We start from the raw sequence: 17872 nt of genomic DNA on the forward strand, positions 1-17872 counted from the left end.
TCACAATACAAAGCAAATAGCTGGTAAGAAGTTCATGACATCATTTTTCTCTTTATTTTTTTTACATTGCATAACTTGACTCGATTCCAGGGGTCAAAGGTTTTCCAAATCTAATAGTAACTGCAATAGTTTAACGTAACAGTTTGGTTTTGCTGGCCTTCGTCGCTAAAACAAAGATGAATGACTCAACATTACATCTACTGCTGAAAGTCAAGCATCTACTAGGCAATCTGTTACCTTTCTCTCTAGCACATTCATAGGTTTTATTCCACAACAAGCAATGCCCAAAGCTCTTTTGCCCAGCACATGAAAGAGGCTTGAGGAAGCAGTTGTATTAATCATTTATTTAAACTGCTCAGTGCACCGGCATGTGTCGGGGTAAAAATGCTTTGGAGATCGCCCAGTCGTTCATCTCTTCTGCTTTGCACTCTCTCTCTTTCTCTCTCTCTCTCTCTCTTTTTAGCCTTTCTTCCCCTCCTTGTTCTCCTCGTCGTCCGGGTTGTAGACGCTGACGGTGAACTCGCCGGCCTCCGTGCCGTACTTGTTCTTGACCAGCAGGGCGTATTTGCCAGAGTCAGCCGTGGTGACGGCGGCGATCGTGATGCTGGCGAACTTGCCGTGCTCGAACTTGAGCTGGTAGCGCTCGTCGCACACCAGCTCCCTGTCGTTCTTCGTCCAGCTGACCTCAGGTGCCGGCTCGCCCCAGACGTTGCCGGTCAGGTTCAGCGACTAAAGGGAAAAAGGAGGAGGGAGTTTAAAAAAAAAAGGTGTGTCCCACACATGGGGATTCCACAGAGCTAATGGAAAAAGAAAGAGAAATGTGAGACAGGACGCTGAATAGCTAGTTTCTTTACCTTGCCCTCTTGGATCGCAACCACATCTGGCAGGCCTCCAACAACACGAGCACGATCTAAACACGGAAAACACAAGAGCGAAACAAAAGATGCAAACGTCAACCATCAGTCAACCTGTGGAGCGTTTGCCCGTTGACAACATAATACCCACAGACACTGACTCAACCGGCAGGGGAACATTCTTCATGAAACGTACTCAAGTACTTTAACTCCAATCCATGTATCATCGATATTTTTGAAACACGTTTGGGCTGAGATGTGTATTGCGTTAAATCTCTCCTTGAATGAGATCCAAAGAAATGTTACACCATGTCTCATTGGAGAAACCCCGAAAAAAAGAACCACTTACTTCTCTCTGCGATTGCTGCCGCCCTGCAGAAGGAAGGAAGGAAGGAGGACGGAAGGAAGGAAGGAGACAGACATTCAGAAGCATCCTTAAGTTATATCAGTGGGCTTGTAAACATGTTTTATTCTGAACACCATTCAATATTATGAGAGCTCACAAGGTACATGGAGTCTATTTTAAGTTTGTGATGACGGTCAGTATTTATTTGTGTAAACATCCTCTTCAAACAGAATTACACAACAGGAGGACTGAATCACATGAGTTTATTTACTTACTTGAGCCTTTGGAATTCTTCAAATGCCTCTTCCCAAGCTGCAGCAGGATGAAATGCAACAGCATGTTATTATTAATAGTTACATACAAAATAGCAAAAAAAGTACACAGGACTTTTTTTAGCACAACAACGAGCAGCTCCTTCGTTTGACTTTAAAAGTTTCACTTACCCTTGCCAGTCAGATCAAAGACTCTCTTTACACCGTCCTTGCCATCGAAGATGTCCATGGTGTATTTGCCTTTGTCCTTCTCAGTGGGCTCATTGATCTTAAGCCAAAGCTGCTCTCCTGTGACTCCAGACTTTACTCTCTCTGAGGCTGCAATCTTCGCATCTCTAATGGAGAAATGGGTAACACACGCAGAGATCGATAAAGGCTGGTCCGCTAGCACCAAGTATCGAGTACACATGAAACCCAGGAATCAGACGGGAGAGCAGCAATCGCAGTCCTTGTATTGTATTCCATCAAAAATATACGCTGAGACAATTATAGTCCAAATAGTGCAATTTAAAGAATTTCTTATAGTGCAATATTAGCCACCAGAAAATAATTAACCAAAACCAAACCAAAAACCAAAACCAAGCGTTAAATTGGTTTAAAACTACCAACCAATTTTAGAGAGAGTTTACTAAAGATAGAATAAGATGTAAGATATGTTAGGGAAGGAGGTTTTTACATACTTGTGGAGCCACCCGACGCGCAGTTCCTCATTGTAATACGTGATCATGGAGTAGAGGATGATGCCATGTTCAGTACTGATCACTTTGATATCACAGGAGGAGTTGGCTGGAGGGGAAATAATACAAGTCATGTGTTATATAATTCACTATTTATAAGGTTCTCATCGATAAATGCAGCAGGAGCACAGTGTGAATGTGCACATTTTGCTGGTGTTTTCTAGTGCGTGGTGCTTCGTTGCTGCTTGGAGTGTGACGTTCAATGACTCACCGATAACCCTGAACAGCTCGTTCATTACGGCTTGGTATCCTGGGGATTCAAAATAGGATGACAACGGCAATTAATCACCTTTCTTTGTGCAAGACTAACACCACCCCTTTTCCACTCCCGAAAGCGACTCTACCTGCGTCCGTCAAATTGAAGGTGCTCTTGTCTTTGCCTCTGTCGTCCCTCAGCAGGACCTGGTAAGTGCCTGCATCCGCCTTGGAGATCTAGAGTTTGAGGTGAAAGCAATTTTAGTATACTTGAGGTGGCCGCATATATCCAAAGAGGAGGGAAATACAACGTAATTCACGGAACAGATAACAGACGGTAAAACAGCCAGACAGAGAAGAAGTAGTCAGAAAAGGCAAGCTTTTCTACTGCCCAGGATGCTGTAGGCATTGAAGGGGGAACATGGAAAAGGTGAGACGTGAAGGACACACATATATAATCATAGAACTTATGGCTGCAGAGATTATGTCCAGACTTTGGGTCTTGGCGGCGGGGGAACGTCCTCTGCAGATGGCTTTTTTCCTTCTTTTCCTTTCGGTTTCTCCTGCTTAATTACCCACTGTGGATTAGACGGATGAGCCAGTTAATGCATCTGCGAGTGACAGGAGTGGTGATGGACAGGCCACCTCTCCTGAGCTCATGCAATGACACCAACCCTCTCCTCATGAGTGATGTTTTGTATGGTTTCAATGTACAGGTACCTTGACACACCAATAAAACTGCATTGGCCCTGAAACTGACTGACAGCCCAGGAAGAAAAATAAAAAAAGAATAACAGCTTTCCAGTTTTGAAATGTTTGAGCAAAATTGTCCAGAGGAGTTGGATGGAATAGAGTGTTAGAAATGAAAGGTTTATGACTCAATCACATAGATAAACCATATACTGTATGTACACTAATGCATAAATGTTCAAATGCATGAACTATGAGTCTATGATATCAAAATTAAAGGTAAACGAGTCAGTTGCATCCAATACGTCGACTCTAACTCCCAGGTGCGACATGCTGACTCCAGCAGCACTCGGGAACGTGAATGTTTTTTGAATTGTTGAATCGTTTTTGATACTGCGTGTCAGAGAGGGATGGTTGGCAGCGTAGCATCTAGTCTAGATCTACGATGGAAGCACAGCTGCATGAGGAAAGCAACGCTTTCAGCTCTTTACTCATGAAGCTCAAGGCTCATCACAATGCAAAGCCTCTGTCTGCTGGGCTGACCTTTCCGATATTAAAGGTCAGATCGCCGTCCTTTCTCTCGATTTTCTGAGCGTCCTCATCATCCTCTGCGATCTCGATGTTGTCCTTAGACCAGGTGATCTCAGTCTCTGCTCTGACATTTCCTATCTGTGGAGGCAAAGTAGAGCGATTGGATTGAGCTACGTCGCCTAGAATGCAGCCATTTGTGATGCTCCTTTAATGGTACAACTATTTGAAACCACTTTTCTTACCTTGCACTTCAACAGCACATTACATTCTGGAGTAACGGTGAAGTCAAGGTACTCGACAAAGTGAGGACCTGCAGATGGTCAAATGAAAATAATTACAAAACATCCTTGTGCAATTAGTGTTTAACTTGTATAAAAGAAAAGTTTGATTTTTTTACCTTGTTTCCTGACCCATTCTGCCCTCTCAAATTCAGACTTCTTCTGAAGCTCCCTGAACTCTGTGTAGCAAGAAAATCATGCATGACAGTAAAGAAAGGTGGTCTTCTGCTGCCCCTCAAAGGACAGATACTTTAACTGCAGCAAATATACCACAAGCAAGTAGAGGAAGACTTTGAGCTTGTAGCCTTCAAATGTAATCAGTTGTTTGGGGTGTCATTCTGCGTAGCCACACTTAAAACTGACATCGTGGAAAATATTTAATCGTCCACATGGAAGTCAAAAACTGCATTGGAGGACTCACCATCTCCAATGAGCACCAGGCTGGTTGCACCCTTAGCCTTGCCATCCACCAGGTCAAAGGTGAATGTTCCCTCATCGCTGACCTCCAGAGAGTCCATGAACATTTCGATGATGCCGGTGGACTTGTCGAAGTTCACTGTGTATTTCTGTGAGCAGAGACACATAGAGAAATGCAGACGGATCAGTTTGTGGTTGACGATTTTCCAACTAGTGGACCCACGGGAAGACATCGAAGCAGCCATGACTCCCACCTCTTCCTCGGTAATGATGACATCGTTAAAGACATAATCCACTTGGCAGGCCGAAGTGCACTTCTCCACCTGAGTCCAGAAACGAACGCGACCCTTCTCCAGCAGCTCAATGGCCATTTCATTCTTGAAGGGAATAACTGATAGAAAACACATCTTTGAATGATCAAAAATGAGCACAGGACTGGTAAATAAAATCACAGTGATGCTTATTCCATTCCTCAACTACACATAAAAACACTATCTGCACAAGATAATCAAATCAAATGTTATGAGCCTTCTGTGTGACTTGATGGGATATTCACCAGGGAACTTGTGGTCATGGCTGATGTCCAGAAGACGCTTGAGATCTGTCAACAACAACAACAACAGGAACCAAATGGATGAATGCCGAAACCAGTCAGCACTACAACTTTGACAGAAACTCACTGGAAAAGTTGAGGCAACTTTCCAGACAAACACACGTCACATATATTCAACATCGGTGTAACAGAGGTCAATTTGATGCAGCTGCTGAAACAGCAAAACAGAGACAGTCCTTCAAGCCCTCCGTACACGTTTAGCAGTTAGCAAAGAGTGAACTCCACAGGAGCAGAGATGCCAACGGTGTGCGCTGACTCACCCTCCTCAGTGAGTGTGTAGCTGGAGGAGAAGCCGTCAGTGTTGGTGACCACACAGGAGAAGGTGCCCAGATCCTCCAGTGAGGGACTGTTGAAGATAGCTCTGGACCTGGAGATGAGGACGAGCGGCGACGACGCGGTGTGAGAAGAAACGTTGCCTTCGCACACAAGAGTGTTTGTTCACCTAAAGGATGCTCACCTTCCCCGTTCAGTGACGAGCGTCAGGCGAGAGGTGTCTGTCACGGTCTGGTAATTCTTGGACCAAACAAACTCAGAGCCCTCCTTCATCTCAGCGCACTCAAAGATCATCGAGATGACGCCATCATCGTCAACGTCCACGTGAATCTCATTGGTGCCTGAGGAACGGAGAGCAAATGAGTGTGTGTGTGCATCATTGGCATTACAGATGTGTGGTCTTGAACTCACAACTGCAGGAAAACAATACAATCTTAGACATAATAGTCGGCTTGGAGCTTAACAAAAAGTGAATTCATCTATTAGCGTTGAGAAATAGACCTTTTCTTTTCTCAGAGAGTGGCGTAGGAACATATGGAAAGAAATTATGACTTAAGAAAGTCAAAACTATGAGATGGAAAGTTGAAATTATGACTTAAGAAAGTTATGAGACCAGATAAGGTCGCTGGATTTGGAAAGTCAATCTGCCAAACAAGGAAGGAGCCTGTGCATGCGCATATCTTAAGTCATCATTTTGACTTTCTAACTCTTCTTTTGGCTGGAACACCATGCGGCTGAATGCGTGGGTGACATAACAATCACACTCACCGGGCCGAGTCTGGACCAGGATCGGACCCAAGACTGCTGATGGCTTTCCGACTCCAGCCAGGTTTTGAGCACGCACGCGGAAGTCGTAGGACGCACCCGGCTTCAGCCCCGTCACCTAAACCGGCACGACAGGAGTCGAGGGGACGGTTAAAAGAACGCCGTCCTCATGGTTTCTAACTCGTCCAAACCCACGCACGTCGTTCAGAGGGCAAATAACTGCATTTCAGGAAGATCCAATAAAACAATCCATTTGTCATCCTCACCTTCATGTATTTAGTCTTGTTGGCCTTTTCGTGAGCAGCCTTCCAGCCTTTCTCTCCCGCAGAGGCTTCCTTGATGTCCAGGTAGTAGCCGTTGACAGGTGTGCGGCCATCGAAGGCGGGTCGCTCCCACAGGACCACGGCGGAGGTGTCCCGGACCTCCAGCACGTGAAGACCAACAGGAGGACCTTGGAGCATAAAAAGAGATGATGTTGTATGATGACTGTATTTTTATAATTCAAATGTATTTATTGGAATGGCCTACAGGTCACATTATTTTTCAAAGGATATTATAAGCTTTGGCATTGCACAATAAATAGGCAATCGCTGTCACTGACATGCATTGGGTCCAGTACAGTACCTGCCTCTGTTTATTTGGGCCAGCTCGCTTTTAATCCAGTTTTACTAAAACTAACAATCTTTGTCAATATTAATTCTCAGACAATTCTTTTCTTGATTGAAATCAACAATCACATCCTAACAATTGAAAAGCTAGAGACAGAAATCTTTGGCCTCTTTACCTAAAAATAGCTTGAAAGATCAATTGATCATCAACAGTTCCCAATTGACCTGCTGTCAATCTGCTGAATGAATAATTATATAATGTTTTACTCTCTTATCTGTACTGACCCACGTTTTCGTGGACGTATTGTCTGTCGTACCTGCCACAGTGATGGTCCACTCCTTGCACTCCAGAGCTGAGGTGGGCAGAGAGGCTTCACTCACACCTGCCATGTTCATAGCGCGCACCTGGAACTGGTAGAAGACGTTCTCCTTCAAGTTCTCAGCCTAAAAGATAAGGAGAAATAATTAAAATACCTGTTTTTTTGATTGCAAACAAAAAACGAATGATAAGTAGATCAAATCATTTGGAGTTAATGGAACAAAAAGGTTCCAATTATGTTTCCTTCTTTCATTGAAAAGCCACAACTATGTAATTGTATCCACGGGTGTTAATAAGCTGACTTACTTTATAAGAGGTGGTAGTCAATGCCTTGAGGTTCATTTCATGCCATTTTCCAACAACGTGCCCCTTCACAGTCCTGTAGTCCACAAAGTATCCTCGGACATCCGCTCCTCCCTTGCTAGCGGGTTCAGTCCAGGTCAGCATCATGGTGTCCTTCACGGCCTCCAGCACGGTCACACCGGTGGCCCTTCCAGGGACGGCTGCGAAGAAAGTTTGTATTCATTACAAATGAAAAAGTGATGAGGTGTGTTAATGCAGATCATTTTCAGCCATTCATGAAAAATAAAAATCCTACGTGATCGCATACAGACGGCCTGGCATTACCCAAATATTGAATAGGTCTTAGTTTGTCATTAGTGTACGGTTGGGCATGCAACATGCTCTTGACACACAAGATGAAGTACTTACACTCGACGCCAGAAGCAGGATAACTTTCACGCTACGAAACTCTCCGAAAGCCAGACGAGTCTCTCATTAGGCTCATGCTCTTTAAGGACACAAGGATTTAGTTCACCTTGGCAAAACGTGAAACAGAACTCAAGCGAAAAACAAATCCAAACACAAATCAATACCTGTATACAGCAAAAACATTGTAAAGCATTAACTATTTCAAAAAATATTTCAAAATTATTAAACTTATTTCTAATACATTAAGGAATGAGAAACAGCAAACTCAAGTTGTTAGTGGTGAGTATGTGAAGCAGGCTCATGAAAATATACACATAATATATATGCAATCGATGTACAGGAAACAAAGATATTTTGGAAGCTGAAGAGAAGAGAATCTTAAATAATAGCTGTAAAGTAATAAGAATAATAAGAATAACGGTTAAAGAAACAAGTGGTGAAAATGATTTCATGAACAAAAATGAGTTGAGAAGGTCTCAGCAGGGAGCTGCAGGTTGTGCGTGAGTGCGTCGAGGTAAATACGTGTCCACAATCTGAGCGATCACTCCCCGGACAGATAAATGTTTAAAAATAGCTGGGAGGAAGCAGCAGACGGAGGGAGTACAGCTCGGCTGCTACAGGCAAAGTGAATAATGGAGACGAGTCGAGAGGAAACTCACAGATGGCGGCTTTCACAACCACGGCCTCGGAACTGGAGGAGCTCTGGCTGTATCCAGCAGCGTTGACGGCTTTGACCCGAAACACGCAGTTTGACCCCGTAGTCAGGCCGTGGCACACAAACCTGAAAGAAGATCAGACAAAAGCGTAAAGAGTGATATTATGTGTACGAAAGAGGTGATAGAAGCTGACCCTTGTCAAAATGACAATGACAAAAATATCTGTCTCAAATAAATTGCAATTAGGTCACACATCAATATTATTTTCAACTATTACGGAATTGAATATTTTTACCAACTTCAGTCACTAGTTAATCCGGAGGAGATAGAGGGGGGGGGGAGCGAATGATTAGTAACTAAACTAAACTAAAAAAAAAAGAAAACGTCCAGAGTGAGGAGTTTTGATATGAAGTCAACTGCAAAAGACAAATCTATTGCATTTATAGTTTTACAAAAAAATTTAAAAGTAATTTTACTAAGCATTAGCATTATTAAGTATTTGAGTGATAGAATAGGCGTAATAATAATTTATCATTATGATATCATTATTATTATTAATATTATTTAACCAGTATTTCTCTGTTTATTATTAAATTGGAACAGTAAAATATAGATAATCTCCTGGTTTACTGCAACCATAAGCAACCGTTTCCTTAACCTGTACATACCTGGTCTGCTTGACGGGTTTGTTGTTACAAGGTATCCACACATCGGTGCCCACCTCGCTATATTCAACGTAGTATCCAACCAGGTATTTAACATCCTTACAGGCCCCCCAGAAGACCACCACTGAGGTGTCAGTGTTCCTGGTGGCCACTGGATTGCCGGGGGATGAGGGAAGGTCTGTTAAGAAAGAGGTTTGTAAGAAAAGGGACGAAATTCAGAAAGACAAAAAGTAAACTTTTAAATAAAAAGAGAAAATATTTTGAAAAAGAAAAGTTAATAAATAAAAAAATAATGAAATGAAATAAGACAAACCAAAATATTTAAAAAAATATGTTTTGAAAAAAGGAAATTGTGAGCGAAAAGAAATCAGGGATTGTGATTTGATCGACCCCAATGCAGGAAGAACCAGCAGTCTCGTAAAAAAAACTCATACAGATGCCGGTTTTGCCAACTTACCCAGTTTATCTCCCACCGTGATCTCTCCTGTGGACACGGAGGCCTCGCCCACACCAGAGGAGTTGCAGCAGCGCACGCGGAAGCTGTAGGATTTCCCCTCGGCCAAGTCGAACAGGGCGAAGCGGGGAGACTTGACTGGCATGCCAGAGTTCACCCTCTGCCAGGTCTCTGTCCCTGAGATACACTGAGGCAACATGTGAGTGAGGCAGCAGATAACACTGGCTCAGGCTCCATTAGCAACACATTTGCACCACATCAATCACTGCAGTGCTCTAGAACTGCAGCAATGCAAACCAGGAAAATACTATATATATGCCTCGAAGGGGCAAACGCAAGCAATCGGCTTCAGAGAAATGCTTCAGAGTTAAAGAAGTTACTACTCACCTTCTCAATGTAATACATGACTCCTTCATGACCCCTCTGGACTGGAGGCTTCCAGGCGAGCACCACGTAGCTCTTGGTGGCCTCAGTCACCACCACGTCAGAAGGCTCTCCGGGGACAACTCCCACTAAGGAGTCAAGAGGAAGTCTCTTCATGCAGGTGAAGGTTATTAAAGACACTTGGGCTGGTTGTCATTCTAAAAAAACGAGTCACACTGACAAAATATGAAGTTCTCTCACACGCAGCCACACGAGAACTCTGCCTGAACTCTGCTCTAAAACACAACTTTTGATACTTCAGTTTGTGTTTTATACTACTGAGAAATTTCAGTACGGAGAAGTTATTGTGGTTGGATGCTCGGCTCACATCACTTTCAACTGCTGACAAATCAGGGAAGTAAAATATCTGACATTATAACACAAGTTTTTCACAATTAAAATAATAGTTTAAAACTGTCGTACCAGTGGGATCCTCCTCGGTGAACTTAATCATTCCAGTCCAAGGAGCTGACGGGCCGGCTGTTGGAAAAAAGATAAAATAAATCTACTTCTTTCAGTGTGACGACGGGACTCTCCGTGTGTGTCGCTCACCTCTGAGGCGGGCCCTGTCCGAGGGATCCATGGCAACCACGGCGTCGGAGACGCGGGACGGGCGGCTGACTCCTTCCTTGTTCGTGGCCCGCACCCTGAAGACGTAAGAGCGCCCCTCCACCAGTCCAGTGACGGGGAAGCGGGCGTACTTCACCGGGGCGTCGTTACACTGAGCCCAGTGGTGAGTGCCCACCTCGCACCTGCGCGGGAAACACCTACGGGTCAGATCTGTGAACGCCAGGAGGAGAGGCGGCGGCGTGGCCCAGTAAGGAGGTCACCCGACCTGTCGATGAAGTATCCCAGGATGGAGCTGCTGCCCTCCACCGCTGGCTGCTTCCAGGTCACCACCACGTAGTCCTTGTTGGCGTCGTGGCAGCGCACATCCAGGGGGGCCACGGGAACGCCCTCCACCTCCACATCGGCATCTGCCATAGCAGAACACACACACACACACACACACACACACACACACACACTTGTGAGTAGTGTTGTTTCTAAATCAGGCTGATCTCCATCACAGACTCATTTTCCCATTTTCTGACCTACTTACGGCTTTACGGTACAGCAACGTGTGGCAGCGCTATGAAAGGACAGTTTATGTCTCGGCATCTTCAATGGGGATTCTCTTGATTCAACATTATTGTGCATAAACCCACTGATTATGTTTTCAGATCAAACTCTCTCTGGGGCGACATTCCCGAAAATGCGGACAAATATAGAAGCTTTCCTCCAGAGGAAACCAAACACCTCATAGAGAATGCTGTGTCCCTCAAAGGTTCCCCACCAGACCTGCGTGTGCGAGGATCTGTCATAGGCTGCTTTAAAACTGTATTAACCAGTGCAGACTTACTTCAATATTCAATGAAACACAAAACAAAAGCTGCGAAAAAAGGCTTATAAAATATATATATATATATATATCAGCCACCTTACCTCTGACATACACATACGCGGAGTAGGTGTCAAAGCCAGATTTGGTGTTGACACGCAGGGTGTACATGCCCTCGTCCTCCTTGTTGAGGTGGACAAGTGTGAGGGTGGCTCGTTGGCCGGACCAGTGGGTGTGCACCCACTTAGAGGGCTTCAGGGGGACAGCTGGAGCACAAAAGAAGTGCGACTGGATAAATGGGATGGACTCATTGGATAAATGGGATGGACTCATTGAAATGGGGGGGAAATGCATTTTACATTGTTCCGTCGCTACTTACAGTTTCTGGACCACACGACCTCAGGCTGGTACTTTTTCACAGTGGGGTAAATGATGACGGTGCAGCCCAGACTCAATGTTTCACCTTCACGGCCAAAGGCCACTTCGAATTTGTCAATAATGGTTGTTTCGAATGTGACGCCATGCTCAGCGCAGAAACCATCTGCAGAGCCAAAATAAAGAAATTAAAAACACTACTGTTAAAATATCTACCCAATTACTTTTTGGTAAACATATTTTTTCTTTGTGTCATTACTTTACACATCCAGCAGACATCATCATGCAATTGAGTTTTTGTACATTTACTCTCCTTTTGGCTCTGTTTTGGTCTCCACCAACTCTTAAATCAAATAATATATTGTGTTCGGCTGCTAGTTGCTAACTTTGTACGTCAGTGGGTTTTTAGAGCTTGTTTGCTAAAGATGAAGCTAAAATAGGGAGGAAGGGAGAGTGGAGTTTGTAACTATTTAACATTTTTCCATTGTTTTAAAATGTTGATTAGTGAAGTAGTCTCGTGGACTCACGTGGTTTGGGATCGAGTGGGCCTGCTTCCTCGCCCTCCTGGAACCCTGCGGAGAAATGTAATGTTCATAAACCATAAATCAGTTATTAGAGAACCAGGTGACACACATTTAGCAATAGTCAAATGAGACACACTGCGCACACATTTTTCATTCGCTTCAGGAGTTCCAAAACAATAAACAAAAGTCAAAATCCAAAATCTTCACCAGACCAAGACAATAATTACGGTGGTGTCAATTTGAACGTCTACCATAAACTTTTGAGTTCTAACCAGAGGAGACGGGAGCGGCTGCGGAGAAAAGAGATAGCGGTCACCTACTTTTGACAACGATGGTGGCCACGGAAGAAGCTTCGCCTTTCACGTTGAGGGCAGAGGCGTGATACTGAGCAGTGTCCATGAAATCACAGCTGAAAACATTCAGTTTGGGGAGAAATTAGCATTTTTTGGGGGGACATTTGGTTGCAACTGACTCGGTGCCACGTGAGCTCAACGGTGACCTACTTCTTGATCTCCAGGGAGTGCATGTTGAAACTGCTCTCGATTGCGTACTTCTCCGGGTGGGCCTTGGCATCAATGAGGACGTTGTTTTTGTACCTTGAACACAGAAGAAACCCGTTGGTTTCAGCGTTGTGTGATCGCAGCAGAACGTGTGTGTGTGTGTGGGGGGGAGGTTCATGTCACGGCGGTGGGCAAAATCGATCTGGCCGACTGCCGAGAGCTTTGGATAGGAACTTCGCCGTGACGCACACATCAGCCTCTCATCATCGGCCTCGTTTTCTTGGGACTCGAGGGGAGGGGTTTGGGACCGGCGGACTCACCAGGCGATCCTGGGCTTAGGCCATCCGGCCACGGTGCAGTGCAGCCTGACGGCCCCGCCCTCCCACACTGTTTGCCCACGGGGCTTGACGATGAACTCCGGACGGTGCGTCAGGCTGTCTGGGTTCATCTTCTTACGGAACTCCGCCCACTCCTCCATCTGTAGCGAAAGAAGCGAGGCCACGTGGTCATACATGTAAAGTACACGAGCATCTGTGGGCTTCGTGCGAGACTCCTGGTTAGACCTGTTTGTTCCAAATTGAGAGATAAATGAGAAGGATTTACCGTCTTGCTGAGCTCCATGCGTTCGGCGGACTCCCGGATGTGCGTTGATCTGGTTTTCGTCTCCACTTTAACGTCCACAGCCTCCCTGGCCTCCCTGACAAACAGGTTCCTCATGGCCACATAGTGAATGCCCTCCTCCGTGACCTCCTCCTCCCGCGCCTCCATCAGGCCGCGAACATCCTCGTGACTGAAACCAACACACCACCAACCAGTGAGAGCAGGTCGCACACTGCGTCCGGGGGTCCATACCTGCGATGAGAACGTGTCTCATCAACGTTGACTACTTTTTGTTTGAGGACGTGCACACTCACTTGGCTCTGAATACGGGAATGACGTAGCCGATGACTTCCTTGTCCGTGTCCATGGCCAGGTAGGTGCGTTTGGCTCTCGCGGGCAGCGGGCTCAGCTTGACCACCGCCTGCCGCTTCTCCGTCTTCACAGTGGTCTTCTGGCTTTGAGGCGAGAGACAAGAGTCACGTGCACTGCAAACAGTTACGTACATCAAAAGCTGTTTCCAATTGGTTCACGCTGTATTGTTTTCTACATGAAAGCCACATTGTGTCTTAAAGGATGAGGCTGATTAGACTCCGATGAATCCTATGATTGTCATTCATTAACTAATCATTCTATTAGTAGTGTCTGTATAGCCAAAGTCCGCCATGCTTTGCACCTCGGACAATTTTGTGACATTTTAAGCTTTTTGTCAGACTCAAAAATGTGTCTAGTTTTATTCTTTGATTGCATAAAATTCCCTCTAATGAACGACTACTAATTAAACTCTTGCAGTCTCAGCAAATAAGTGCCACAAAGTAAAATGTGATAGGAATTACTGATTATTATCTGTTTGGATGATTTAGCTCTGATTAATCAAAGATGAAATGTTGGCTCTATTGCAAAGGGATCGTTTAAAAAAAAATAGTTTGAATGTAAAAAAAAATGGTAAAAGATACCATATGGAAAGATGCACAGATATAAAAATGACAAAAATACACAACATTGACATACTGCCTCTCTTTCATTTAACTTCAGCACTGGAGTCTGCCGGTTATATAAAGACAGGTTCCAAAGTTACCGCGAAATGGCAGATGTATTTCCGTCCGTCCTCTGAGGACGCTGACCCACATTACACATGACTCATTTACCCGTCCGCCTCTCTGGCCTCTCTATTGTCAGCTGGCTTAATGAGCGGAGCCGGAAGAGGTGGCTATGCAGCAGGGCAGAAAGGTTGACTTTTAAAGCCCTGCTTTCATTCACAAGTCTGCTCCGGTCCTTCCGTCGGGCCTTGAGGAGCATCAAGCGCCTCTGATTGAGTCTGTTCCATACTGCTGAAGGCACAGCAGCCGCAGACAGACGGGGAGACTCTCACAACCAGTGTCAAAACGTTTATTCACATACCGCTGACTCACCAGGTGAGTGGAAGTCTGAGTCGATTGTGTGAAGAAAAGTTTTACTGCACATATAAGCAGTCTGAGAAGCCGGAAGTAGGTCTCAATCTCAAATAATAGTATCACTTAAATAATAGGAAACTTTCAAACGGGAACAAGGTGTACTACATCAAATTGAGTAAATGGATGCTGACCCCCGAATCAAGACAGAAACAAACTGTTCTACGTCTGTGGAAGACGTGACTTCCATGCAGTGTCTTTGCAGTCGGCCTCATGGAAACCTCTCATGTCCCGGCGACAGAAATAGCTCGGCTGTCCATGAATGTATCTGGCAGCCACTCATTACAGCTGGCATTCCCTTCCTGACCCCTGTTTAGAACGCCCTCATGGCTCCAACATGCACACTGAGCTCTGAAGGACAGAGAGACTCTGACCACATTACATGTCGGGCCGCCGTACAAATGAACCTACGGTGCTGTGATTGATAACCAATACTTCTCTTTGATCATTTGTTTCTAACACAGAATGTCACAAAAGAAGTCTGACATGAAATTCCTAGTTTGATAAGTATTATTTCTTTTGTTTTGAACGTTTGTTCCTGCAAATTTATATTATTTATTAGTCCGACAATTACTACTTCCATTAATTCCAAAATATGCTGAATCAATGAAAATGTTTGGTGCGTTTACTATGATGACGTCTTCAAATTGCTTATTTGTTCAATCGACAGTCCAAAGATATTTAATTCAATAGCATAGACAATTTTTTTTATCATTGTGTCTGCGTATTCACTGGGATTTGGATTATTCTCTTATAGTAAAGCTTGTAATTGTCTTAAAGTAAATAAACAGTATGTACTCTTTGTGTTGAATATGAGCATAATACCATTGCCACGTAGTATTTAAACGTTGCGATGTAGTATTTAAACGTTACCAACGTTTAGACTAAATTATACACTACAGCCCAGACTTCTACACTGATATTTGAATTACCTAAAACTAATTGCCCTTAAAAAAAACTGATTTGATGAAAGTTTTAAAAGGAAAGTTCACAGTTCATAAGCTTTGACCGGATTACATCCGGCAACAATATGAGTGCATAATGATATTACTGTATACTAAATGATTAGGCCAGTTCATGAAATGACTTGCTTTCGGCTTTATAGCAACGCTATTAACAGAGCTTTGATTCATCATGTCAAGATGCAGGAGTTGAGTTGATGTTTGCCCCGAAAATACTTTAAAATGTTTCCGTTGGGCAACAGCCTCAAGGAGAAAAACTTGTGTTCTAAGAAAAGCAGCATTGAAAGTTGATCATCAACTGCGTGAGCAGATGAAGACAAGCAGTGAGTCAGCATCGGCTCTCCATACAAACTCATCCCCACTTTATCTCCTGCTGCTGAACACACTTTCACACCAGATGCCAAAGCACAGAGTTGAATATTTGAAAGAGGTCTGCTACGGAAGCAGCAGGTTGCTTTAAGCGCCGTTTTTTTTATTATTTTGTTTTTTAGTTTTTCAAATGTCAACCATCTCGTGCGTATTTTGGATCTCTCATCCCCTTACCGACGGCTGCTGGTCTTGTACGTGGAGAACGAGTGCTGTTTAACGGACGACTTGGAGCTCAGGTAACAGCTGCTCTCATGCTGCTGATGCTGATGCTGATGCTGCAGCTGATGCTGCTGCAGCTGCTGCGTCACTTGTACTGATCCTGACATCCCGACGGTCTCTCCGCCAACTTATAGGTTGACTTTACTTTAACCAGCTCTGCAAATCAATCTCATTGTTATCATTGCAAGTTGGTGTCTGTATTGAGGGGTTAGTTTAAGCCGGGACATGGTGATGAGGTATTAAAGACGGGGAAGCGATGGTAAAGTTGTTAAGATGGAGTTATTATTTTTGTTGAGAGAGAGCAGTTTAAGTGTTGGTTAGAATCTACTTCTAATGTGTTAATGCGAAGAAGCGGCAGGTTGATAAACGTTGATTCTCTTTGCGGTCTAAATGTTAGTTTTGTGTCTTTGAGGATTACATGAAAATGTGAGAAACAACGACCTCCAGAGGTAGAATTGTAGAAATTATGAATTATGGGGGAAATTCAAAAATACATGTGGAGTGATGAAATCCAGCAACTGATGAGGACATCTAAAAGGAATAAATATGTTGAGAATATCTTTAATCAAAGCTTGAAACAAAAGGCTAAACATACACGTAATAATCTTATAACACTAACAGACCCAGAGCTGTGTACTCAACACTCTTGTAAGTACTAAACCTCTTCACTAATTTGTGGATGTAGGTAAACAGTAAAGAAAAAAGGCCTTCCCCCCACAATTTCTAGAATCCAAAGTTTAAACTGCTTGTTTTGGTCAACAAAAGGTTCAAGACCCAAAAATATTCAGTTAAGGAACAAGCAATAGTCCAATTTCAGAGGAAACCTCTGGAAGCACGACAAGGTAATTATCTATTATTTTGCTTTTCTTTGCTTTCAGCTATGGTTCTTCTGAGTTTTGGTTTCTTTATGGTTGAAATGCAGTTATTGTAAGTCGCTTTGGATAAAAGCGTCAGCTAAAGGACATGAAATGGAATGGAATGTGCGACTCAAGTTATACAGCTTGAAAATATGAGCAGCTCCCACATAGGCCGAGTCTTCACGCCAAGTCAAATCAATCAGGTGAGATCCTCTGCTTATGACAATAGACGCATGACTTTGAGCAACTCTTACAATGCAGTGTATGTGATTTGTGATAAGTAAACTGGACTGTAAACAATGAGGGCACAGGCTGCAAAAACAAAAGATAGTCTATAAGTCATAGAAATATTTAAAGTAAAGTGAATGTTAATGGTAAAGATTAGCTTTACTTTTAGGATGAAATTTCGCTACAATGACATGCAGTGTAAACTACAATGACAGCATGGATGTAAAAGATTAAAAAAAACCTGGTTAGTGTAAAGGACAACAAGATATCAGAATTTATTCACATTATTAAAACAGATAATAACAATAATAACGTTGAAAGAAGACCTCGGCCTTCGTTGATTCAGAATTTTAATTCCTAATATGAGACTTAATAAATCATTTTCAATAAAGTAATAAATATTTGTATTACTCACCAAAACCAAGAATTCACAAATCCTTAGTGAGAGAATGAGGGAAAGGTTGTGCTATTCCAACAGGAGCTAAAGCAAGTTCAGATCCGCGGAAAGCAGCACGGTGAGGGCAGTGGACAGGACGGCAGTCCACTGAACCAAAATAATGCTGCCACTCGGCAGAATGCACAAGACACCGTCAGGACCTTTT

The 17872-nt window shown here is 43.8% G+C and overlaps 1 protein-coding gene across 4 annotated transcripts; it reads right to left on the reverse strand.

Moving 5' to 3' along the window:
* Positions 1–31: 31 nt before the first annotated feature.
* myom1a (myomesin 1a (skelemin)) lies at positions 32–17862 on the reverse strand. 4 transcript variants are annotated; one of them, XM_040172231.2, is made up of 38 exons: positions 17686–17862; positions 16141–16341; positions 13502–13642; positions 13191–13377; positions 12908–13065; positions 12591–12683; positions 12408–12496; positions 12091–12135; positions 11568–11729; positions 11293–11454; positions 10643–10784; positions 10360–10559; positions 10231–10287; positions 9772–9896; positions 9388–9571; positions 8934–9108; positions 8269–8390; positions 7205–7401; positions 6897–7023; positions 6238–6422; positions 5975–6089; positions 5391–5547; positions 5194–5300; positions 4877–4921; positions 4575–4711; positions 4325–4469; positions 4023–4082; positions 3868–3935; positions 3638–3763; positions 2899–2982; positions 2554–2641; positions 2421–2459; positions 2153–2258; positions 1644–1807; positions 1476–1512; positions 1204–1226; positions 855–910; positions 32–729 (listed from the first exon to the last, which is right to left on the reverse strand). In XM_040172231.2, exons 2-38 carry the CDS (start codon positions 16290–16292, stop codon positions 460–462), a joined length of 4530 nt encoding a protein of 1509 aa, XP_040028165.2. In that variant the 5' UTR covers positions 16293–16341; positions 17686–17862; the 3' UTR covers positions 32–459. The 4 variants fall into 4 exon arrangements, with proteins under 4 accessions (XP_040028165.2, XP_040028167.2, XP_040028168.2 ...); XM_040172233.2 differs by lacking the exon at positions 2899–2982; XM_040172234.2 differs by lacking the exon at positions 16141–16341 and having other exon boundaries at positions 17686–17833.
* Positions 17863–17872: the final 10 nt, after the last annotated feature.

This window comes from Gasterosteus aculeatus, chromosome 3 (assembly GCF_964276395.1).
Source record: "Gasterosteus aculeatus chromosome 3, fGasAcu3.hap1.1, whole genome shotgun sequence".
NCBI lineage: Eukaryota > Metazoa > Chordata > Actinopteri > Perciformes > Gasterosteidae > Gasterosteus > Gasterosteus aculeatus.